At 34.6% G+C, this 25,776-nt stretch overlaps 1 protein-coding gene across 6 annotated transcripts in view; it reads left to right on the top strand.

The window, feature by feature from the left end:
- Positions 1-25,776, top strand: part of GRIA2 (glutamate ionotropic receptor AMPA type subunit 2) — a 167,144-nt gene that overhangs the window by 52,724 nt on the left and 88,644 nt on the right. For all 6 annotated transcript variants that reach the window (XR_004283190.1, XM_032332693.1, XM_032332688.1 and 3 more), the window contains exon 3: positions 23,937-24,176. Coding sequence is in view for 5 of the 6 variants with exons in the window: in XM_032332693.1 (XP_032188584.1) it covers positions 23,937-24,176 (240 nt within the window). In the remaining variant the exon portion in view is untranslated. The remainder of the gene's footprint in view (positions 1-23,936; positions 24,177-25,776) is intronic.

Raw genomic sequence — 25,776 nt, 5'->3', positions numbered from 1 at the left:
AATACCCACAAAGGACATTATTATTAATGTGCTGTTGTCTAAGTATTATGTTATTTATAATACGGGAACTATACATGCTAATCAAACTAAATTAAATTAATTCTTAATTTCTTTTGGTGCAAAAATTCATCTCAACCACTGGCATTATATGTCTAGGAGCTGTGTCTATTCCATCTTGGCCAGTTTAATTATATGTGGAAATAAACCTTCCTAATGTCTTTAATGCTGAGCAATGTTTCTAAAATTTCCTGATTTTGTGACTTTCATTTCACAGATTTAGCTAATTTACATTTAGCTAATTTAGCCTCATATTATTCACTTTTTGCCTCTGATTTTAAAATTATTAGAAATGAGTGTACTTCTTGCAGTAAATTAAGACACTCACATCAGTATTTTTATGGAAAATCAGTCAAATCTTTACCTGTAAAATTGGTCCCTTAGTCCCTTAGAGGGACTAAGATTTATATTATTACCCTGAGATTCTAGCATAAGAGATACTGAAAGGAGAAATGAAATAGGAGATATGAAAGCCTTCTCCAAAGGTGAAAGTTTTTGAGTTGTCATTAATTAATAATCAATAACCTAGCTTCTTACAATAAACATTTTTGGGTGATGCTGGAGAGTTTTTAATATTGTGGCATCAGTATAACACACTTATATTTAATTAAAAAAACATGGAGATTTCTGCAGAAAAGTGACTCTTGGATTTTTCTAACACAAAAGCACTTCAACACTTACCAGTTTAACTGTTTGTAAATGGAGTGACCCAGAAGCACTTGCCAGGACATAATTTATGATTCTTCTGGAGCACAGATTTGAGAGAATTTGATGTTGCATGAGAAGGAGAACTGGGCCAGCTAGTGCACTTAATTAACCAGTCAGTATTTATTTCTTAAGATAGCTTGGTTGTTACTTTATTGAGAACGAAAAAAAAACCCAAACCACTAATTAGGACACTGCAAGTGACCTTAAGCTCCCAGCGTTGACTTTAGTGGGTTTACATTTGATGTGATATTTTTTCTGTTCCTCATCTGATCCTCAGTGACTTTAACCAGTTTTTTTTTTTTTAATAAGTCCTGATCTCCAAAGCATCTGTTATTCACTTAAATCATGTTACTAAATATATCAGATGTATAAAAACTTATACAGCCCATTATAGCAGATGTCTTGATACACAGCACCCAGCAAAGACTATAAAACATGACTAAGAAGGTTGAAATCCTCGAGCCTCCTGCACTGCTGTCTATGCCCTCCCAGTCGCTGTCTCAAATTTGATGTCTCTCATTTCTATAAATTTCACTATATTTTTACCACTTATATGTTTACTTTTTAAAAAGAGCATAGTTTCTTTTACCTCTCTGTAAACAAATTATCCATCTCCTGTAACCTGCTTTTCTCATACTCAAGAGTATGTTTTGAGATTAATACTTGTAGTTCTAGATAGAAATAATGAAATAAAAAACTGAAAATACTCCTTGTCACTGCTGCGTGCTGTTCCATTGGGTATACCACAGTGTGTGGCGGCGTTTTGAAGGATGTTTTCATTGTTTTGGTAATACAAGCAAAGTGGCCATAAACATTTTATTTGTCCCCTGGTGTGTATACTCCAGGGAAAATGCCTGAAAAACAAATTATTGCTGGTGTGTTCTTTAACCTTCAGGATCTTGTCCAATTACTGTTTAAAGTGGCTTTATTAGTGTACATACCTATGTTGAGTTCTGGTTTTTATATTTCCTCAATTCTTGGCATCATCAGACTTGTCACTTTTGCCAATTTATAGATACATCAAGTTAACTCAGTTGGCCGTAATGAGTATTGCCTGATTTTCAGTGTGGTTGAGCATTTTAAATTTTGGGGTTTTGGGGTTTGCCTTTTTTGTCCTTTTTAAAATGCAGTATCTTTTCTTGTCATTCATAATTTTATATTGGGTTACTTTTTCTTTTCTTAGTGATTTGTAGTTCTTTAGATAACCAAGTTTTTTTTCTTTCTTTCTTTCTTTCTTTCTTTCTTTCTTTCTTTTTTTTTTTTTTTATCCACATTCACTTATACTGGTGGCAAGTACCTTGGCTGTTTTTTTTTTTTTTTTTTTTTAAGATTTATTTATTTATTTTAGAGAGACAGTGAGACAGAGAGAGCATGGGGGTTTGGGGAGGGCCAGGAGAGAGAGAATCACAAGCAGTCTCCTTGCTGAGCTCAAAGCCCGATGAGGGGCTCAACCACCCTGAAATCGTAACCTGACCTAAGCCAAGAGTTGACACTCAACCGACTGAGGCACCCAGGTACCCCTGCCTTTTAATTTTCTTTGTGATATTTTTCAAATACATTTTTACAAAAACTCCTAAAGTAGTTGACTTTATTAATATATTCCCTTATCATTTTTGCTTCTTGTGTCTTAAGAATTTTTTTTCCTATATTCACTTTATAAAGATATGGCCCTATAGTTTGATCTATTCTTAAAAGCTTTAATTTTTACTTTTCTTCCTTTAGCCCACATAAAGTTTTTTTCTGTATGTGTGCAATAAAGCTTATGTTTTCCCTGTGGTTAATCAACTGTCTGAGAAGCTTCTGACTGAAGAACCTATTCTTTCTCCATTTCGCTACTATATCACTTCTATTCCACTAGTTTTCCAAATATTTAAATGAGCCTGTTTCTAAGCTCTTATACTGATCCATTGGTCTAATAATAATTAAAAATGTTTCTGCTCTTCTCCACCTGTCTCTTTTCAATATAAAATTTCAAGTTAGCTTGCCAAGTTTCATGAAAATATCTATCTCAATTTTTATTGGATTTCCTTTTTCTTTGATTTTGGTCAGTTTATTTCACTACTCTGATTTCATCAGTTATCAAAATGTTGAAAAACTGTGGTACTTAGGTTTTTGGTGATGGAGAGCTAAACAGGTTAGAACAGTGTCATGTACACAGTTCATGCTTAATAAAAGTTAACGTTTATTATAGATTGTTTTGAAATTTGACATATTTATGACATTGAGTCCTCTTATTGATGAAAATGCAAATCTTTATATAAATCTTCTTTGTGATCTTTCAGTAAAGTCCATAATTTTTATACACATATCTTATTCGATTTTATTCTTAGGTACAACTATTTTTATTCTTTTAGTGGTTGCATAATAATTTAACATTTTTCTGTTTGTAAATAACCAATGGGATTCCAGGTTGAAATTTCTTCTCTATACTTATTTTGAAAATCTTATTCTACTATCTTTCAGGTTTCTTTGTTGTGGTTGAGACATGTGCTATCATTATAATTTATGTTCTTTTATAGCAAACCTTTCTTTTCTGTTTCTTCCTCTCATTCATCTCATTTCTTTGATATACTGTAACTTCAGTAACTTTTGTGGAAGTCAATTTATTGAGCAGGGTTAAATATATATTTTCATAAATTCTAAAAAAAAAAAAAATCACCAGCTTCTTAATATTGTCTTCTCCCATCCTCTCTATTCTCTAACAACTCTAATGAGCTGTTTCGCGTTATCTATCTCTTTGCTTGTTTAGATAATTCTAGGTGAATCTTGGTAAAACTTCTCATTGGCTAATTTTCTTCCAGGTTGTTCTAATATGATGCCTAATTCTTACCTTGGATTTTTAACCTTAATAGTCTTATTTATTGTGATAGAAATAATTTTTCTTTCAAATATAACTTCTACAGTGTCTTGTTGTTCATATTTGAAATATTTTATTTTATTTACTTTTTGGATAGTTAATTATTATTATTATTTTTAAGATTTTTATTTATTTATTTGACAGACAGAGATCACAAGTAGGCAGAGAGGCAGACAGAGAGTGGAAAGGAAGCAGGCTCCCCGCTGAGCAGAGAGCCAAATGTGGGACTTGATCCCAGGACCCTGGGATCATGACCTGCGCCGAAGGCAGAGGCTTAACCCACTGAGCCACCCAGGTGCTCTGATAGTTAATTATTTTATCCTGCACTTATAAAATGTAATTTTGGTGGTGTGTGTGTGTGCGTGTGTGTGTGTGTGTCTGTCTGTTTGTGCCTGTACTGATTGCTTTTATTCTTACATATCTATTCTTTTTCTTCCTTCCTTCCTTTCTTTTTCTTTCTTTCTTTCTTTCTTTCTTTCTTTCTTTTTTTTTTTTTTTTTTCAGTTCTGAGCTCATATTTAGTGCCGTTTATCTGTTGGAATTCCAGTCATCCTGGATTGGACTACATTTTTTTTTTTAAGGAGTATATGTGTTTATTTGTCTTTTTTTTTTTTTTTAAATTTCTTTTCTGTGTTGTTTATTTGCTTTTGCTTAGATTGAAGATCAATCCAGAATGACTTTACATTAATATTCAGTAATGGGTTTTCCCAAATGTAAACTGGAACTAAGAACTGTTGGCTTGTGTAGGCTATGGTCATGAGTTCACAGGGAGACATTGTTTTTCTACTGAGAGCAAAACCCGGTAAAAGAAATTTCCCTGTTTCATCCCTTTGGCAGCCAACCATCCCCTACTTTATCCCATGTTCTCATCTGGGGGAAGATCCAAAGCCTTTTTCATTTCCCTAATGAGCCATTAAATAGAAGTTTTAAGTAACCCTGACAAATAATTATCCTGAGGGCAGCCAGGGCTCAAGGCTCCATCTTTTCTCACTACTATTTTTGTGAGTTTTCTTTCTCATGGCCTCAGCTCTGCACAGATAATGTTATATTAGGGGGAAAATGAGAATTTTTAAGGCTATTGAGCTACCCAGATTGCTGAAAATGAAAGCCAATACAGTGAGCTGTAAGAATACAGAAAACAAATGTTTTAATATAGTAGAAGACATTTTTAGGACCCTTGTTTGGGAAATTAAGGGAAAAAAATTGCAGTTGCCCCCAAATTTCAGTTATTTCTTATTCTAATAAAAGCAGAGTTATTAAGTTCTATTTGTATAGAATTGTGTGCTTTCGAATGTTGCAAGGAAAATCCCATAATTGAATCTCTAAATTTAAAGAGGTTGTTCAAGTTATCTGGGTGTCAGCAACAAAACAACAATGACAAAGCAATAGCCAAATTAAAATCCATCTATGTTTTTTAGGCTTTTGTCATTTATCAGACACTGTGCTTAGTACTTAATTTTTCTGTTTAAACTTATTTTTGCTTTAACTTTATTTTTCTAAGATCTCAGACAAGTACTTGTCTGACTTCCACTGGGACATCTCTGTGTCAGTGTGCCCCAGCATTTTACCGCTCTGGCCAAAAGTCTTTAAAAATGTTAAGTGAATCATCCAAAGCTATAAGTGCATGTTGTGTGGTCTGGCTCCAATTCGGTACTATTTTTTAGTACATGTTTCCCTAATGGAAAAATTATCTTGTTTGTATTTTACATATTTTATAAAATCTCTTCAAAAATTCATGGATATTAGACTAATTTGTTCTCATTTAATGGATAATTTAACTTACCAATAGAAAAAAAAATATTCTTCATCTAGTTTGTATTCAAACATATGCTTATTTCTTCCAGTAATGGTATTGAGGAGATTAGGAACATTTTGATGAATCAGAAGGACATACTTGGTATGTTCTCATGAGGCTTTATATTTCTTTACCCATATGACTTTTTTGGATATTTTGAGTGAATATATGTCTTTTAATTTGGATTAGATATTGTGGGTAGGTTGCAATGATAACTAGAATATTGGATAGAAACACAAGCAAACTTGAGCCTTGCTAGTTTTAGGGTGAAATATGAAAAATCATCTACTCCCGTGAAAATATTTATTTTTGACCTTTACCTTTTTCTACTGTTTCATTCATTGCTAACCATGTGTAAAGTGGCAAAAAGTAAATTGGAGCTCTGTTTCGATCAGTGCTGAGAAGGCAGCAAAGATTTGATTCAGGATCAAATCAGTTTGATCATGAATCTTCTTCATGATGAAGAATGGTCTCCCTGAATGTGGGTTCTTTTTAGAAAATATAATTAGTTAATTGATTAATTTTAAGTTTTTATTTTAATTCCAGTTAACATATAGTGTAGTTTAGTTTCAGGGATACAATATAGTGATTCAACACTTCTATACAACACCCCGTGCACCCCTTACCCCCATCACCTGTTTCATTCATTCCCCCACCCACCTCTCCTCTGGTAATGATCAGTTTCTTCTTTTTTCTTTTTTCCCCAAAGATTTTGCTTATTTGAGAGAGAGAGAGAGAGAGAGAGAGAGAGCAGGGAGAGGGGTAGAAGGAGAGGGAGAAACAGACTCTTCTCTGAGTGGGGAACCTGATGTAAGAAGGAATCCCAGGACCCAGAGATCATGACCTGAGCCTAAGTCAGAGGTTTAACTGACTGAGCCACCCAAGTGCCCCCTTCAGTTTTTTCTTAAGGCTAATTGTCTGTTTCTTAATTTACCTCTCTCTCTTTTTCCTTTCCTCATTTTTTTGGTTTCTTATATTCCACATGTGAGTGAAATCATATGGTATTTGTCTTTCCCTGACTGACTTATTTTGTTTCACATTATACTCTCTAGCTCCACGCATGTACTTGCAAAAAGCAAGATTTCATTCTCTTTTGATGCTGAATAATATTCCATTGTGTGTGTGTGTGTGTGTGTGTGTGTATGCGACATCTTCTTTATCCACTCCTTAATTAACATTTGTGTTGCTTCCATTAAAAGATACAGTTTAAATATGTTCCTTAAAAATTTCCCAGAACAATGGGGACATAAACAAATAAGAACATATATAGTAAAAAAATGCCTTCGGTTTTAATACCTGAGCATTGCTGAAAGTAAAGTCAGTGCCCCCAGGGGCTATGTTACATTTATGAAAATTAAACCACTTGTTACAATTGTTTAGAGATATCAAATTCATAAGACTTTGCTTAATTATTTGATATGGTTATGGTGATTACATTATGCCATTCCTGCCATGCACCATTTCATTTTGTGCTGGATGTAGAAATACAAATAGGAAAATAATATATGTTAGTGAAATTCAAGATTTTTAAGAAGCCCTGGTTCAACACGACATAATTCATATATATAAATACTTACCTTCACTTAGTTTGTTACCTTAGAGTTATTTTCTTGTGACTTGTTAACCAAAAAATCATAGTAAAAATACAATCTACAAATTATAAATATCTATAAATAAACTTTCTAACTGGATTATTTGACCTATTTGGATGTATGTCATAGGGTAACATGCAACAAGTACACAGACAGACACACACACACACAGATATACATCCACACTAGATGTCTGTACACTGAGAATATATATTAGAAAAGAATTTAGATAAAAAGCTGGAGAGAGTATTTTTCTTAATACCTCTTTGATGTAAAATACCTATTGCTACATCACTTTCTCATTTTCTCATCTATTATAGTATGTTTCCCTGTTTTTCTTGTGTGACTTTTCTAGTTAGTTCACATAATTATTTGAGTTCAAATTCTAGCTCTACTACCACCAGTTGCATGAACTTGGGAAATACAGTCTCTCTGTATAGCAATTTGTTGGGAGGATTAAATGACTTGATCTATGTGAGCCCTAAGAAGAGTTTCTGGCACATAATGTTTTATCTATGTTAGTTATTACTTCAAAGAATAATGGTCATGTAGTGATCAGACTAATGGTACTTATTTCTAAAACTTTGTTTTCTCTTTTTTTAAAATTACATTTCATTAAAGCATAGGTTCTGTTTTCACAATGATACAACAGTAATATACAACATAGTGTAATAATTTAATCAAAGGGAAATTTTATCTTGTGAAAAAACACTGTGAAACTTCACAAATAATTTGACAAAGTCCTGTCAGATTAGATTATGATTACATTTGGTCCAGTGTTGCTGAAAATTCTTTGAGAGCATGAAATATGTTACATAAAAGAAAATTACACTAAAAAAAAGGAAAATGTTACACACACACACATATATATGTAGATTTCTCCCTTCTTCATTAATATTTTTGAGCACTCTGAAATATTAGCATTTAGAAAAGTATATCCGTGTCTGATTACATTACTGCTTTCTACAGTGTTACCCTGGAAGGAACTATTTCTCAAGACTAGGCCAGCCATTTTGTGCATATATTATCAGGAAGTTATGCCTTGGTTTTCCTCTCTTCCATGCTAAGACTTAATTTTTTTTCCCATTGATAAAAGAGTCATTGTTACACTTACTGAAATAGGACATATACTAAAGCATTGTTCTTAACATTTAAAAAAATTGGAACATATTCTTTGGTTCTTTAAAAAATTGTGTTAGAAGTTCTGATCCTCCCCATGTTGTTTGTTTTCACAGCATAGTCTATCAGGGACCCGGCAGCTGTCTAGTGGGTGTGCAAAAGGCAGGCAACCAAGCTGAATAGTTTAGACTCCAGAAGAAATTTCTGTTTCTGCTTTATGTTTTCACCATTTGCATTTAATTTAGCCACCTTAAAAATTGTCAAATCTTCAATTTACTCTGTAACTTATGTACAAAATTACATGTGTTCTCCAGAACAAGGCATCCATTCACTGAGATATCTTTGAAGTGATGGCTTTAACTGAATTCATATGAACCTATTTTCAGTAATCACATACAGCTGAAATCAGGTATGCTGGAAGCTTAAGATATATACAATATTGATATTTTCCTTTGCAGTTAGCTGTCTATGTGCCCATTTCTATTTTTTCCAGCTTTGTTTTTCAGAGAAATTAGTTATTGCAATAGCAATTTACAGTGAGCTTTTGTACTGTCTTTTCTGAATGCCTCTTTTTCCGCTATTCATTTGTTGTCCACCTACTCTAATCGCTCTAAATAGTTTTTCTCTATCCTTGACTCTTACTAATGGAGAATTATTGCTTGGCTAATTAATTTTTCCTTTACCTTGTTGCACCTATGGTGCTGGGAGTAGGGTATTATTAATTTTAGGACCATATTGATAATGATGAAATATTGATGTTATATAACTTGTATTATGTTTTCTCCTATATATTTTTTTCATTCTCTATGGACCACATGGTAAGGTGAAGTGTAAAGCTGGAACAATCATTCATACAATACGTGGGCTTTTTAAGAACCAGTATATTATGGGAAAGAAAGAATTATGAACTGTAGAAAAGAGTTTAATTTTATACATTGATCAAATATATCAGATGATTATTCAAATTCTCACTCAATTTTCATTGCATGGAAACCAGATAATGGTGTTTACGTTTAAATTTATTATTAATTTAAGAAATGTAACAGAGATTTTAAAAATAAGGAAAAATTATATTTCAATGTGGAATGGTCCAAAGGTGAGTTGAGTAGAATTATTACAAAAATAGTGACTTTCTACATAGAAAAATCCCAGAGAATCAACCCAGAAGCTCATAGAATTGATAAAAGAGTTCAATAATATCACTAGATATAAAAGTGTCTCTTTTTAAAAATTTAAATTCCAGTTAGTTAACATGCAATGTAATCTTAGTTGCAGGTGTAGAATTTAGAGATTCATCACTTACATACAATACCCAGTGCTCATCACAAGTGTCTTCTTCAATAGCCATCACCCCACTCACCATGGGCAGAAAACATGAATAGACATTTTTCTAAAGAAGACATTTATAGATGGCGAACAGACAAATGAAGAAATGGTCAATATAACTCATCATTAGGGAAATAAAAGTATTATTTTGAAGTCAATAGCTTTCTTACATGCTAGTAGTACCTAATACAGAAATATAAGGAAAACATTTCTTACAATAGTAATAGTGCTACAAAGTATCTAGGGATAAACTTAGTAACAAGTGTACAAGGTATGAATAAAAGTGTAGAACTTTACTGAAAATTATAAAATGATTCTAAGTCAATAGAGATTGGCTATTACAGTTAATGGCATTGTAAATGTTAATCTCGGCCAATTAATGTGTGTTTCAGTCCAATCCTAACCAAAATTTAGAAGAGAAAATTGTAGGTCAATAGGCAAAACTACACTGAAAGTTATTGAAAATGGTTGTTTTTTAAAGGAAAAGTAATTAAAATACTTGTTTCCTTCTTGAGAAATAGACTTAAGCACAAAAGGGAACTTGGATGTGATAAAGGTACCATTTTAAAATTGAGGGGAAATCAATAAAATTAAATGAAAGTAGTTGGAATATTGAATATCCATGTAGAAACATAGTTAGATTCTACCTTGCATAAAATCCAAAGAGTAATAATAGAAGAATTAGTTATGACAAGACTAATCATGAAATCAAACAAAAAAATTTTGAAAAGCTTAGGCTGGCAAGTTCTTATTATACAAGACACAAAATCTAGGAGTCATCAAGGAAAAGAAAGAATTTGTTTACACATTTTTTTAAAGATTTCATTTATTTACTTGAGATACATAGAGCAAGAATGAATGCACATATGATTTGGGGAAGCTGCAGAGGGTGAGGGAGAGGATTCCAGATGGACTCTACTCTTAGCATGTAGTCCTACTCAGGGCTTGATCTCGTGATCTCATGACCCTGAGATCATAACCTGAGCCCAAACCGAGTCAGCCACTTAACTGACTGAGCCACCTGGGCACCCCTACAAATATTATAAACAAAGTAAAAGATGAAAGGGAAAGAAAGAGAAAAATATGACCTTTATATATAAATGCAATTAAACAAAATTTAGGCAGTAACCTGGTAGTAAAAAAAAAAAAAATATGCAGGATATGGGAATAGATCATTAAAAGAGAAATATATAAAAGTAAATGCACTTTTTCATTAATGATGGAAATCCACATTTTCCTGTTTACCAGAGGGAGCACTGTAGTACGATGAATTAAAGAGCAAGATCTTGGGGCGTCTGGGTGGCTCAGTGGGTTAAGGCCTCTGCCTTCAGCTCAGGTCATGAACCCAGGGTCCTGGAATCGAGCCCTGCATCAGGCTCTCTGCTCAGCAGGGAGGCTGCTTCCCCCTCTCTCTCTCTGCCTACTTGTGATCTGTCTGCCAAATAAATAAATAAATTCTTAAAAAAAAATAAAGAGCAAGATCTGGAGCCTGGCTGCATGGGTTTGACCCCCCACCGTATCGTTTTCTGAAGGTGTTATCTCAGAAAATTATCTCCTTTTCAATTTTTTTTCTCATCAGTAAAATGTATAATATCAGGTCTCATATAGATATGAGTTTTAAAAAAGCTCTTACTTGAAAAATGTAATACCTTCTATCACAAGGATACAAAACTCAAGTTGTCATTTTCAAAACAGCAGTGAAATAGTATCACATGGTAGGTTAGAAAAAAATTAAATGGGTTTAACTATCAGCTGTTGAAAAACACCAAAAAATAGGAATTTCTCTCTTTTTGTTGACAGGGATATGAATTAGTACACTGTATTTAGGTGATGATTTGATGGTATTGATAACATTTTATCCAGTATAATGTTAAACCAAGCAATTCCACTTCTTCTTTTTTTATTGAGGAGTAGTTGACATACAATATCCCATGAGTTCAGGTGTACAGCATAGTGATTTGGCGAATCTCTGTGTTATGCTATGCTCCCCACCATAGTTGCAGCTATCTGTCACCATACAACACTAATACAATACCATTGGCTGTATTCCGTATGATATGCCTTACATCCCCATGACTTTTTCTTTCCATACCTGTAAGCCTGTATGTCACCCTGTCCTTCACCCGTTTTGCCCATCCCTTACTCCTTCTACTCTGGCAATCATCAGTTTTTTCTCTGTATTTATAAGACTGATTCTTCTTTTTGTTTGCTTGCTCATTTGTTTATTCATGTTTTGCTTTTTAGATTTCATCTATAGGTGAAATCACATGATTATTTGTCTCTCTGACTTATTTCTGTTAGTATAATGCCCTCTAGGTTCATGCGTGTTGGTACAAATGGCAAGATCTCATCATTTTTTGGTGAGTGAGTGGTATTCCATTGTGTGTATATATATATATATATATATATATATATATATATATATATATAAATATATATAAATGGTTGTGTGTGTGTGTGTGTGTGTGTGTGTGCATACAACATCTTCTTTATCCATCAAAGGACACTTGGATTGTTTTCATATCTTGGCTATAAGTAATGGTTATAAATTATATATATAAATGATATAAATAATGTGATAAACATAAGGGTTATATACCTTTTTGAATTAGTGTTTCAATTTTCTTTGCATAATGGCATAACTGTATCATTTGTTATTTCTATTTTTAATTTTTTGAGGAACTTCCATATTGTTTTCTACAGTGACTGCACCAATTTACATTCCCACCAACAGTGCATAAGGGTTCCTTTTTATCCACATCCTCACCAACATGTATTTCTTGTCTTTTTGATGCTAACCATTCTGCCAGGTAAAATGGGGTATTGTAGTGGCTTTGATTTGTGTTTCCTTGATGATTAGTAATACTGAGTATCTTCATGTATCTGTTGGCTATCTGTAAGTCTTCTTTGAAAAGATGTCTAATCGGTCCTTTGCACATTTTTTTTTGAATTTTATTTTATTTTTTTTTTTATTTTTTTTTTATTTCCAGCATAACAGTATTCATTATTTTTGCACCACACCCCGTGCTCCATGCAATCCGTGCCCTCTATAATACCCACCACCTGGTACCCCAACCTCCCACCCCCCGTCCCTTCAAAACCCTCAGATTGTTTTTCAGAGTCCATAGTCTCTCATGGTTCACCTCCCCTTCCAATTTCCCCCAACTCCCTTCTCCACTCTAAGTCCCCATGTCCTCCATGCTATTTGTTATGCTCCACAAATAAGTGAAACCATATGATAATTGACTCTCACTGCTTGACTTATTTCACTCAGCATAATCTCTTCCAGTCCCGTCCATGTTGCTACAAAAGTTGGGTATTCATCCTTTCTGATGGAGGCATAATACTCTATCCCCAGGGGTACAGGTCTGTGAATCACCAGGTTTACACACTTCACAGCACTCACCAAAGCACATACCCTCCCCAATGTCCATAATCCCACCCCCTTCTCCCAAACCCCCTCCCCCCAGCAACCCTCAGTTTGTTTTGTGAGATTAAAAGTCACTTATGGTTTGTCTCCCTCCCAATCCCATCTTGTTTCATTTATTCTTCTCCTACCCACTTAAGCCCCCATGTTGCATCCCCACTTCCTCATATCAGGGAGATCATATGATAGTTGTCTTTCTCTGCTTGACTTATTTTGCTAAGCATGATACGCTCTAGTTCCTTTGCACATTTTTAACTGGATTATTTGTGGTTTTTTTTTTTTTTTTTTTGGTGTGGAGCTGTGTAACTTCTTATGATATTTTGGATATTAACCCCTCATCAGATATATAATTTGCAAATATCTTCTCCTATTCAATAGGTTGCCATATTGTTTGGTTGATCATATTCCTTGCTGTGCAAAAATTCTTTATTTTGGTCTAGTCCCAATAGTTTATTTTTGTCTTTGTTTTGCTTGCCTGAAGATGCATATTTAGAAAAATGTTGCTAAATCCAATGTCAAAGAAAATTATTGCCTATGTTTTCTTTTAAGAGATTTATGGTTTCCTGTCTCACATTTAGGTCTTTAATTCATTTTGAGTTTATTTTTTGTGTATGGTGTAGGAAAGTGGCCCAATTTCATTTGTTTGCATGTAGCTGATCAATTTCCCCAGAAATTGAAGAGACTTTTTTTTTTTCCTTTGTATATTCTTGCCTCCTTTGTAGATTAATTGACCATACAACTGTTGGGTTATATCTGGGCTGTCTATTCTGTTCCATTAATCAATGTGTCTATTTTTATGCCAGTATCATACTTTTTGATTACTACGGTTTTGTAGTATATCTTCACATCCGGTATTGTGATACCTCCAGCTTTGTCATTCTTTCTCAAGGTTACTTTGGCTGTTCAGGGTCTTTGATAGTTCCATACAAATTTTAGTATTATTTGTTTTAGTTCTGTGAAAAATTGTTTTAACAATGCCATTTTTAATAATCTGTTATGCAAAAATGTTAGCCCAGGGTTACAAAGATGAACATACAAACATGTTTGCTGCAGCTTTGTTTATAGTAATAAAAATTCGTGACAATCTAAATATCTTAGTTTGGGAATATTGATGAAATTGTGATATATCCAGACCAGGGAATTCTAGGGAGTAGTTTAAAAGAATGAACTAAGTCTGTATCAACATGATAATTTCTTTGTCAAATGTCAAAGGAAGTCACAGGAAAATTGTTCTGTGCTCTCCTTAATTAAAAACATAACAAAATCAGAAAAATAACAAACAAAATCAATTCTAGCTAGGGACTGCAGCCGTGCAAGTATACATACCAAATGATTGTTAATAGAGGTTGCTTCTGGGAAAAGTAGGGAGTGAGGAATTATAGCCTTTAATGAGCACACTTGTTTAAATTTCTGTAAGAGTTTATTCCTGTTATTTTTGAGTTATAAACATTTTACTTTTTACATTTACTGAGATAAATGTAGGGGCCAAAACATAAATAAGCTACTACTCTTTTCTTGAGGAAACTCTTTCACACCATTAGTTCTGCACTTCCTCCTCTTATCGAAGTGAGTGTAACAATGACACAAAACCTTTGGATGATGTTAGAGTGAAGCATCATGTTCCCTTAACAAACACTAGGGCATCATTTTACCAGAACCAGTGCATCAAGTATGAATGAGTCCATTGTGCTAAAGTTAATACCTCCAGTTACTTAGCAATTTAGGAATGCAGGCTAATAGTCTAGAGCATTTCTTTGTACATTTACACAATTGCTTGTTATATGATATTCAAAAATTTTACCTTCATTTAATAAACCTTTATGAGTTAACATATAAATGTTGAGGCATATAAGTAGAAACCCTCTCACTTGCCAACAAAAGGATGAGCAAGAAAGTCCTGCAAAAACTTCAGAGACCCTTTGAACCACCCAAAAGAAAGAAGGCTGTCAGATCTAATTTGAGAACCTCCAGACAGGTAAAGCAATAAAGTTCTGTCTTTTCCTTTTTTTGCATGTGGCACCTAAAGGAAAATTCTTTTAAGTAGAAACCTTCTAGTTATTTGAAAAGTTTCTTTTTTTTTTTTAAAGACTTATCACAAAAGCTAACATTTTTATTTGTACTGAAATATCATTGAATCTGTATTTGGCAGAAACATAGTCCTTCAATTTTGTACATTCTAATTACAATCAGAAAAGAGATGTGACATTTCTTTAGGCATCAGGATCAAGAATGGCTGTGGAGCCTAGGCTATCTCTGGTAGACAAGACGTAGAGATAGACATGAAATAGAAAAAGCAAACCATTGAAGGAAGGAACAGGATAAACAGAAAGAAGAAATACAAAAAGAAGAAAGAATAAAAGGAAGAAAGACTCATAAAAAGTTACAGAGAATGGCAGAATTTAATCTGCAAAAACTTATCATATCTCACACTCAATTTTACAGGATTTAAGCTTGTAATGAATAATAAATATGCACTACTGACATTTTGTATAATTTCTCTCTTTGATGTTTGGCCATACAGGCCCAAGTTTGAGCTCGATGGGACCTCTGAGGGTATGGAGACATTTGAAAGCTGCAATTTGCCAGAAGCATACAGCTGGCTGGTGTCACAACTGGGATTAGATGCCAGTCCTCCAGGCGTTCAGCCTGGCACTCTTTATCCACAACATTCAAATCACAGCAGGGCACACAGGGCCCAGAATTTACATAGAGCATAAGCCCGGCAAGAATTTGCAGAGTAGAACTCTGCGTATTTATGAGGAGGAAATACATGTCCAAGGGATGAAGAATGGGACTATCTTTTGTGAAATAGCATCTTATATAAACAGAGGTGATTCCCTTTCGTTTATGTGTCCAGAACCCATCATTAAAATTCACATGAGAGTTATTGCCTATTTCTGCCAGGACTACTCTTGCTTGCTATCCCCAATGATGAATGAAGCCAGAATAAATGGTATAGATTTTTTTAAAGCTGCATATAATACCAGCAATAGCAATAAACTTAAGACATTTCACCTCGCTCAGCAAACATAACAGGAAGGTCAGGAAGGATAAATGTTTGTTAGAGGGAGAGAAAAACTGTATTATTACAGCTTCATTGTCTTCTACTACTGGGTGTTGATGTTGCATCCCATTTAATATTTGTATGAAAAATGGGATCAAAATACATGCAAAGGAGAAGCAATTTATCATAGTAAAGATTTGTGGCAGGGCTATAGGGAAAATCATCAATGAGGCAATTTATAGAAGATGTCATCGTGGTGTCTGTGTATTTTTCTTCACATTTTCTTTGACTCTTTAGTGTTTCACTCAATAGCTATATAGTGAATATTTTTGCTAGGAACTGTGCTGACCCCTGTGAAGCAGGAGTAGATGCAGAGCAGTAAGCTTTCGAAAAGAGTTTTGTTAAGAGGTGCTAACTGCTAGTTCTTGAGGCGGAGACCTTTCCTGTCCATTGGCAGTGAAAGAAGGTGCCCTCCCCCTAGATATATGAACTTTAAGATGACCCCATTAATGGAAGGGAGATAGTTTTACTCCATCTCATTGTGAGAACAGGCTATTGTACTTACCTAGATTTTCCAAGAAGAAAATAAAGTATAGTTTCTTTCTTCTTCTTTTTTTTTTTAACATGGAAAACAATTGTCCATGTGCTGTCTGTTAAAACAATCACCTTTTTTTGAAGGAATACATGTTTATGATAAGTGCTTAAGCATGAACAACTCCACTGAATTTTGTAAGTAAGACATTTGAGATTGTGAGACTACCTGAGGATGTTTTCAAATACAGAATGTGTTATTGGACATATGTCCAAGACAAAGAAGTTCACTTCTTTCATTAGCTTTCCAAATGCACCCTGCATTTATAAAAATAAATATAAAAATAAAGGTTAGTAACTTCACCTCTCTTGATGCACATTTTCCACATATCAAATATATTTTGAAAACTTAAAATAATAAGATTTTACAAATATTTCAGGGTTTGTTTTCTCATAGTAATGATTACGGTGTTTCGGGTTTTGTTTGTTTATTTTCCTATTATGGGAACTAAGAGACTAAATTTCATGGGTAATTTTAATGAAAACTAGTTATTCTGCAGTATGATAGTGAATGATAAAAATACTGTCCTGACATAATTCTCCTAGTATCAACAGAAATGAAATTTCATATTTGAAGCTCTTTTATATCTTTGTTATCCAGTTGGTTCAGATCCCATTCGTTCAACAAATAAGTAATGGTGTACTTGTGAAAATTCCCGAATTATGTATTGAAGAGAATACAAAGTGCTCTGGTTGGATTTTCTGTCATTAACACATTCATTTCATGATTTCTATTTCCCCCAACATTTCTCTCTATATTATCTAGTCTAAACTTTAAACCATTCCTCCAGGTTAGGCAGGAGAGGAATTAATATCCTTACTGAGTAGACAAGAAAACAGGCTCAGGTTCAGTGGCTCTGCCTACCAGCGAAGGATGAAACTGGCCTTCCAATTAAGGTATCCTTATTTTGCTCTCACACTGAACTCTGATCTCAAGGAGGTCCCAAATCACCCTCCCTCCCCACACACTTACCCAAGTTTACTCAAACATACTGTACTTCATACTGTGTTCCCATGAGGAAAGGACTCATAATCAGAAAGTCATATTCAGTTGATGGTAAGCGGGACAGCCTTCATGGAAGAACTGGTATTTTAATAAGTAACATTTGTCAAGTGCTGGCTGTGTGCTGAGTAGTGAGATAACAGCATTTCATTCTCTCCTCTCAGTAAGCTCAGAGTTCAAGGGCAAAGCCAAGCAGTTATAACTCAGGCTAACATGCAAAAATTCAGAGTGCTTTAGAATCACATGTAGGAGATGCATGTAACTCAGACCACACAGAGCAGGTAACACCTGAGCACTATTACGTATATTATTCTCTAAGCAGTGGAGAGACATCAATGGATTTTAAGTAGGAGCATTATATCTGCCATGATAAGAAAGAGATTTATGATAAAAGGGGGTATTTGCGAAAGTACTGCAGCAATCCGACCAATAAATGTTTGAGGACCATATGAAGGCAATGCCAGGGGAGCTGGAGAGGACAGATTTGAGAAATCAAAGGGGGCAGTATTGGTGACAATTTAGTGTCCTGAGGATTAAGGAAAGGAAAAGATCTGGAGGGATCCTCATATTCAGAAAAGAAGGGTTTTATTTTAACACATGAACATTTGTCTTACAGAATTGGTGAATTTGATGCTAAATAAAAAAGACAAATAAAATCCTGATGCATGGTTAATAAATAGTTATTATCAACATTGATTAGAACAGGGAATATAATAAGTAAGGAGGTCACAAGAGACTTATATGGAACTTACTAGTTGCCAAACTGTTGCAGCTCATTTTTTCTTTTTCTTTTTCTTTTTTTTAAAGATTTTATTTATTTATTTGACAGAGAGAGAGATACAGTGAGGGAGGGAACACAAGCAGGGGGAGTGGGAGAGGGAGAACGAGACTCCTTGCTGAGCAGGGAGCCTGATGTGGGACTCAATCCCAGGACCCTGGGATCATGACCTGAGCCAAAGGCAGATACTGAGTGAGCCACCCAGGTGCCCCTCTTTTCTTTTCTCTCTCTCTCTTTTTTTAAGATTTTATTTATTTGAGAGAGAGAGAGAGAGAGAGAGACCACAAGCAGGGGTGGGGGGAGAGAGACAAGGGAGAGGGGAATGAATGAAGTAGAATAAAACAGACAGTTATAAATATCATGAACAGAACAAAGGAGAGTAATGAATTAATTATTCTGAAATCTAGAAGACCAATGATTGCAAGAGTTATGGTGCCACGAGCAGAAAGGGAAAAAAAAAAAACACAAATAAATGTTTTGTAGGATAAAATTTTCAGGATTTCCCTCCTGTTTTTATGGATGTAGATAGGGAACTAGACATTTTTCCCGTGGGTGATATTGGAGGGTGAGAGATTGTAGCTAAGCTAGCAATTCCAGCTAACATGAACAATATCTACCCTGTTTGCTGTGGCAGTTTCTAAGCCTAACACAAGCTCATCACATTGAATGATTACAGTATGTATTTGTTCAGTAAATAAATAGACAAATGGAGACAACTGAGGTGCCAATGAAGTTGTGGGAAGCATGCATAAAAAGTTGAATTTGACCTTGTTAAAAGGAATGTGGGCCCTAAGAAAGAAGCTACAAAAAGAGAAGAAAAAACAGTCAGAAAACAGGCCCTTGGAGAATGCCTTTTTAATTTGGGATATGGGGGGGGGGATAAAAAGGTGAGTGAAAGGTAATTAGAGGGAGAGGAAAAGTACCAAGAGGGTATTGTTTTACACTGGCAGCAATGCAGAGAAGGGATTGGAGGAGACCAAGACTAATAATAACAGGAGAGAGAGAGAGAGAGAGATCAGGAAGCAAGTTTTTGATTAATAAATTCAGAGAGGCTAAGAAAGCTTGATCTGAGAAAAAGATGATTGGCTTTAGTGAGAAGGAGATCATTACTGACAAATGATAGGGAAATTTCAATAGTAAATTCAGGGTCAAAATTTGCAAGAGGTTAATGTCAGAAGTTTAGTGATGAGAGAAGAGATATTTTCAGTGGGCTTCAGATTTTCAAGTCAGGATTGCTTGGTGATACAGCTTTTATCAGACTTTGCACAAGCTGCAAAGGGGCTGTCACCATTCCTGCTTATGAAGCAGCTGATGCTATTTCATTGAAGTGAATGGCAATTTAGTATAAAAAAAGTAAAACAAAAAATAAATCATGCCCTGTTCTTTTTCTGCCTTTCTACTAAATAACCATGCAAGGTTCTCCAGACTCTATCGAGTATGCTACATTAGCAGCACCAATGAGAGAGAAAGATGGGAGGTGGATGCACCATCAGCATTGTTATTGGCTTATATCATCTGGGCTATAATAAAAAGTGGAATAATCAGCAAGTTACTTACACCCAGGAGATGATAATTTCTGCTGTTTTGACCTAAACTGTCTTTTAAAAGGACTTCCCTTTGTTGAGCTTCTCAAAGTTGATATTTAATATTTTATTAAAATAGAATTCAGTAAGAGCATCTTTACCTACTTTTTGCAATCAGTTTTGAGTCTTAAGACATGAATGAAATTCTAATACTAATCGGCATAATCATTTAGAAAGTTGTAATAGTGTTTCATAAGGTGATTGTACGGGGCATGGAACTAGAGGTGAAACTGATCTTCTCTATTCCTTCCTCTGCTTCTGAAGATGATGTAGGAGAAGAATGAATATATGTAAGGTGCTGTTATTATCTAAGTAATTTTAGGAAACTACTTTTGGAATTATTCTACCGCTTGTGACACATTATTATCTCAGTGATAATAAATCTTCTGTCTTTGAAGATGGATATAAGTTAGGGAAATGGCTTTAAAATTTGGAGGGATAGCTGGGAAATAAAGTTGAGATCACAATGAGAAATTTAATTTCTAATCAAGTGAGGAGTAATTTCAAGGCAGTGCACCTAAGTTTCTTTTGTGTTATGTTAACAGGGCCAAGTATTTGTGGTATATTGAGGATAGCATCAGTGTTAGAATGCAAAAATACTCAGGTATTTAGGGGATGAAAGGTTACAAATGTAGCACTAAGTTTTGTTTTTATTTTGTTCTGTTTTATCTTGAGATGATCACTGCAAACTGGATAAGCAAAATACCTCAGCTCAGGTCAGAATTCTGATTGATCCCTGGTTGTAAATCTCAATGATCTCCTCATCATGTTTGGAGACAGAGACTGACCTAAGGTAAAGAGAGGAAGGTGAGCAGTGTTGTAGAAATGACTGTTAATGGTATATAGAAAAAGGACATTAAGTGAGAAATATCTAGAAAAAAGGAAGATACAGACAAATAGACAATTGAATATCTACCATGAAAAGATAAAAGATAAGGTAAGAGGGTTTGGAAGGACCAGGGATAGGCAGGAAAGAAAAGCCATTGTTACAAAATTATGCTCATTGGAGAATTAGCTGAATTGCCTGAGAAAAAGTGCCTTTAGAATCAGGTGAATTATAATTTCTTGTGAAGTCATGTACTGCTTGTGCCTGTTGTTGGGCCAAAGCCAAGTGTTTCCAGATGGCCACAATAACCAGGAGGCCCCTTGACAACTCACTTCAGAGTCTAAAACAAATGGAAAATGAAAGGTATGGCTCCTTATTACGATTGTCTATGCATTCAAACAGGAGTGTCCTTTATCGAGCATTCTGCTGAGGCCATGGCTGCTGTTCCCATCACAGAAGGTATTTCACTTACGATGAGAAGAAGAGGTCTTATTAATAAATCATATCGCCTGATATTCCTATAGTATTTAGATGACATGCCAACACTTCACCGGAAAATGGAATAAAATAGACCCAGAGAGAATTTTATAGCAATTTCCCCTTTTTATATGTCATATGGAATCATCAGTTTCTGAACAAACTTGAGATTTAAGATGTACATGTCAGTACACATATATCCATGTATAAAATAAGAAAGAATTTGCCTGGAAGGGTTTTAACAATGGTTTTTTGTTTCGTTTTGTTTTGTTTTGTTTTTCCTATTTATGTGAAGAATGAACCCAGGCCAACATATTAAAGTTATTTTCAACTTTTCTGCTCGGACAAGGACCAAAGTGTGAACATAAGTAAAGGGCAGAAACCTCATATCTATTTTATGTTCAAGTTTGAAATGAATGTAAAGGAATATTTTAAGTTTCCTGAGATATATTAGACTACCCTGCAGAAGATTGGTGGTAATAAAGGAGGAAGATGCCAATTGGTACATTACACAGATAAAACCTAGAAATCCTAGAAAACTTATGTTAGAAAGACAGAAGTGGGTTGAAGATTAGTAAATATATAAAGGAAAATGGGAATATTTGATAAATAAAAACCATCCAAAGAAATAGTCGATCTTGCTTTCCTTTTCTTTCATGTCATTTAATACTTGATAAAAATTATCGCCTATTATTTATTGATTGTCTGGAATTGGTTATTAGAATCTGTATATATTGTGGCAATGCTCTTATTCATGAAGCAAATCTATTTTTCTACACATATTCTATTTTTTAAAGGAAACAGAATGAAATGAAATTGCATTAGTTTTATCCTTTAAATGGGATTAATTAATTTGAAAGAATGCTTGGTATTATGCTCTGGCTTGTTAGATTATGTTACTGGATAGCTTATTTTCATTTCCTTGGATTGAAATGACCCTTAAGATTAAAAAAAAAAAAATCAGCTATTTAATCATTTAAAGCTATTCAGGTTGACCTGAATTGGTGGTCTTAAGCATTATGGCTTGTGTGTTTTCTACAGGGCACTTCAGAGGAATCAGTCTTGGAGAAAGTAACTACTACTTCTCAGATATTTTCAGATTTGTGTTTCAAAAAATTATTCTGACTTTATTGTAGAGAACTGAACTAAAGGGGAAAATTGGATGGAGGAAGAAATTTGGGCATGAATTCCAGTAATCCATGTGGGAAAACAGTATTACCCATTAATTAAAAGCTTGGACTTTGAATCCAGATGCCTAGGTTTGAACACAGCATCTTTCATTTACTAGCTGTGTGACTTCGGGCAAATCACTTAATCTTGTGTTTCAATTTTCCTATCAAAATCCCTTTTTGGGGGGTGCCTGGGTGGCTCAGTGGTTAAAGCCTCTGCCTTCAGCTCAGGTCATGATCCCAGGGTCCTGGGATCAAGCCCCGCATCGGGCTCTCTGCTCAGCAGGGAGCCTGCCTCCTCCTCTCTCTCTCTCTCTCTCTCTCTCTGCCTGCCTCTCTGCCTACTTGTGATCTGTCTGTCAAATAAATAAAAACCTTTTAAAAAAAAATCCCTTTTGGGAATAATAATAGTTCCTGTCTCAAGGGTTTTCATGAGAAATAAATGAGTTAATGTTCCATAGAACATGCCTATCACAACGCAAGTACAACGTAAGAATAGGTTGTTAATGAACTTGGATTATTGAGGTGGAGCTACAAACAAGTAGACCACATTTGAATATATTTAGGTATTAGGATAAACAGTAATTAGTGATTGACTTCGGGAGAGAAGGTAGAAGGAGGTATTGTCATATGCCATATAGTGTATATCATTAGAGGCTAAGGGATTTTGGAGTGATAGGGACTTTCAAATAACATATTACCTTTTTTTAGGGATTATGTTCCTAAATCAGAATATTTGGTAATGTTCTTTGTTTAGTATGGGTAAGGGAAGTCCATGAGAAAGATTAAAATTCGGGTTTCTGAACTCCATTTAATTGCTACTTGACTGAGAGACCCAAGGTTAGATATCTCTTTCTGGTGATGTGTCTCTTTGTGTATGTGGTGCGTCTTGCATTTGGTTTTTCTTAAAGAACTTTGGGTCAGCATTAGAACCCTTCATAAGCCCTCTGACCTTCTAGTATGAGGCATCATTAACACAATAAGCCCTTTTAAAGAATCAGATTTTAGAGGGAGTGAGATGTTATGAATGTGTATAAATGCTGGGTAACTGTAGTTTGTTCTTCATATAATTAATGATTTTTACTTACACATTTTTTTTTTAGAGATTTATTTACTTATTTATTTGAAAGAGAGACAGGGTGTACATGTGTGAGTGTGGGAAGGGACAGAAGGAGAGAATCCTCCATCAGACCTCCCACTGAACATGGAGACCACACTGGAGCTCCATCTCAAGACCCTGAGAACATGACCTCAGCCAAAACCAAGAGTTGATAGCTCAACCAAACTGAGCTACCCAGGAGCCCCTGCATTTTTTTTTTTTTTTTTCCAATGTGGCTATCCTAAAATAGTTTTCCAGTTACATGGTTTGTTAAAAAAAAAATAATAGTAATGTATCTATTTTCTTGTAGCCAAAATTACTTTTTAATGCTTTATAATTCTTTGAATTCCTCAAAGAGAGAGCTAAGTAAATAAGCGCTCAGACAGGATGGATCATTGATATAAATTCTGTATTTTTCCATTTTGATTATTTTATGTTCCATATAAAAGAGCATTAAGTTTTAAGCAAATCTATGTTACGGTATGCCAATTTCAGTGATATATCCTTTCTATTTTTCCTATTCAGTCTGCTCCCAGTTTTCAAGAGGCGTCTATGCTATTTTTGGATTTTATGACAAGAAGTCTGTAAATACCATCACATCATTCTGTGGAACGCTCCATGTCTCCTTCATCACTCCCAGCTTCCCAACAGATGGCACACATCCATTTGTCATTCAGATGAGACCTGACCTCAAAGGAGCACTTCTTAGCTTGATTGAATACTATCAATGGGACAAGTTTGCATATCTCTATGACAGTGACAGAGGTAAGTGACAATATCCCTATGTCTTTGTAATGGGTCAGATTAAATGCCTACACTTGACACTTATATGAGATGTTATGGAGCAACACAGGCGTGTTAAAGTCCAGGGATCACTTGGTTTGATTTTTCTGTGTAAATGAATAACGCAGTTTGAAAATTGGGAAACGTATTTAGAGTTTAAAAAAAAAAAGTTGTGAATGTTCATTTTAAAAATAAAGATTCTGTCAACCCAATACCCAGATGTTCAGTTGTAATGTAAATAGTACCTTCTGAGATTCGGAGTCAAGACATTATTAGTCGAAGGTCACTGAAGTGACTGCCTTGAAAGTTGGTCAAAGTGAAACTGAATAGATATGTAAATAAGGGCTTCTAGAGAAATTTATAGCAATTAAATATTTTCACATGCAGAGTTTTATGAGAAAGGTATGACCATTATTAACCTTGCTTTAAAATGACATCCCTGAATCTCAGAGAATTTAAAGGACTTGCTTATGTTCCGTTTGAGTAGCGGTACAATTTGACCCAGGTCTTCTGACAGCAGACCCACGCATTTTCGTAATTCTAGGTTTATGATAAAATGTTATTGATTATCATACTAATTGGATAGAATCTTGGCTCATTATGCTAAAGTTGTATTTTCAGGGGGAGTTACTTCCTTCGTGTTTTCCACATCTCTTGTTGCAAAGTTTATTATTAACAGATCTGCTTGATGTATGTGTCCTAGAGTCCCAAATGTTCCTTTTAAAAGTTTTATTGACTGATTGATTGATTTGAGTATAGTTGATACACAGCGTTACAGTAGTTTCAGGTGTACAACATAGTGATTTCAACAACTCTGTACCTCGTGCTTTGCTCACCACAAGTGTAGCTCCCATCTGTCCACATACAACACTATGACAATACTATTGACTACATTCTTTTATTCCCAAGACTTATTCATATCATAACTGGAAGTCTGTAAATCCTACTTCCCTTTACCCATTTGCCCAATACCTCACCTTTCTCCCCTCTGGCAGCCAGCAGTTTGTTCTACGTATTCTATGTTTTCTGTATTTTATAAACTTATCCTCTGTATGTATAGGTCTGGTTCTGCTTTTTTAAAATAGAGTCTGATTCTGTTTGTTTATTCATTTGTTTTGTTTTTTATGTTCCACATATGAGTGAAATCATATGGTATTTGTCTTTCTCCTTCTGTCTCTCTCCTCCTGTCATAATAACCCCTAGATTCACCCAAGTTGTAACAAGTTGCAGGATCTCATCCTTTTTTATGGCTGAATGATAGTCCATTGTATATATGCCACATCTTACTTATCCATTCATCTATTAGTCATGACTTCATCTGTTTCCATATCTTGGTTACTGTAAATAAATCTGCAATGCACATAGGGGTGCATAGATCTTTTCCAAATTAGTGTTTTCATTTTCTTTAGAATCCTGGATGTTCTTAACTATTTCTGGGTCCAAGATTTGGCTTCAGTGGGTGTACTTTCTAAAGCTGAAGGAACATTTTGTGCCTATTTGTGTATGTATTTTTCTAAAGACAGTACCCATAATCAAACTCAAAAAGATTGAGAACCGCTATTGTACGAGTACCTAAGTACCA

Source organism: Mustela erminea, chromosome 2 (assembly GCF_009829155.1).
Source record: "Mustela erminea isolate mMusErm1 chromosome 2, mMusErm1.Pri, whole genome shotgun sequence".
In the NCBI taxonomy this organism is placed as follows: domain Eukaryota; kingdom Metazoa; phylum Chordata; class Mammalia; order Carnivora; family Mustelidae; genus Mustela; species Mustela erminea.
This window is presented reverse-complemented; position numbering and strand designations above follow the sequence as displayed.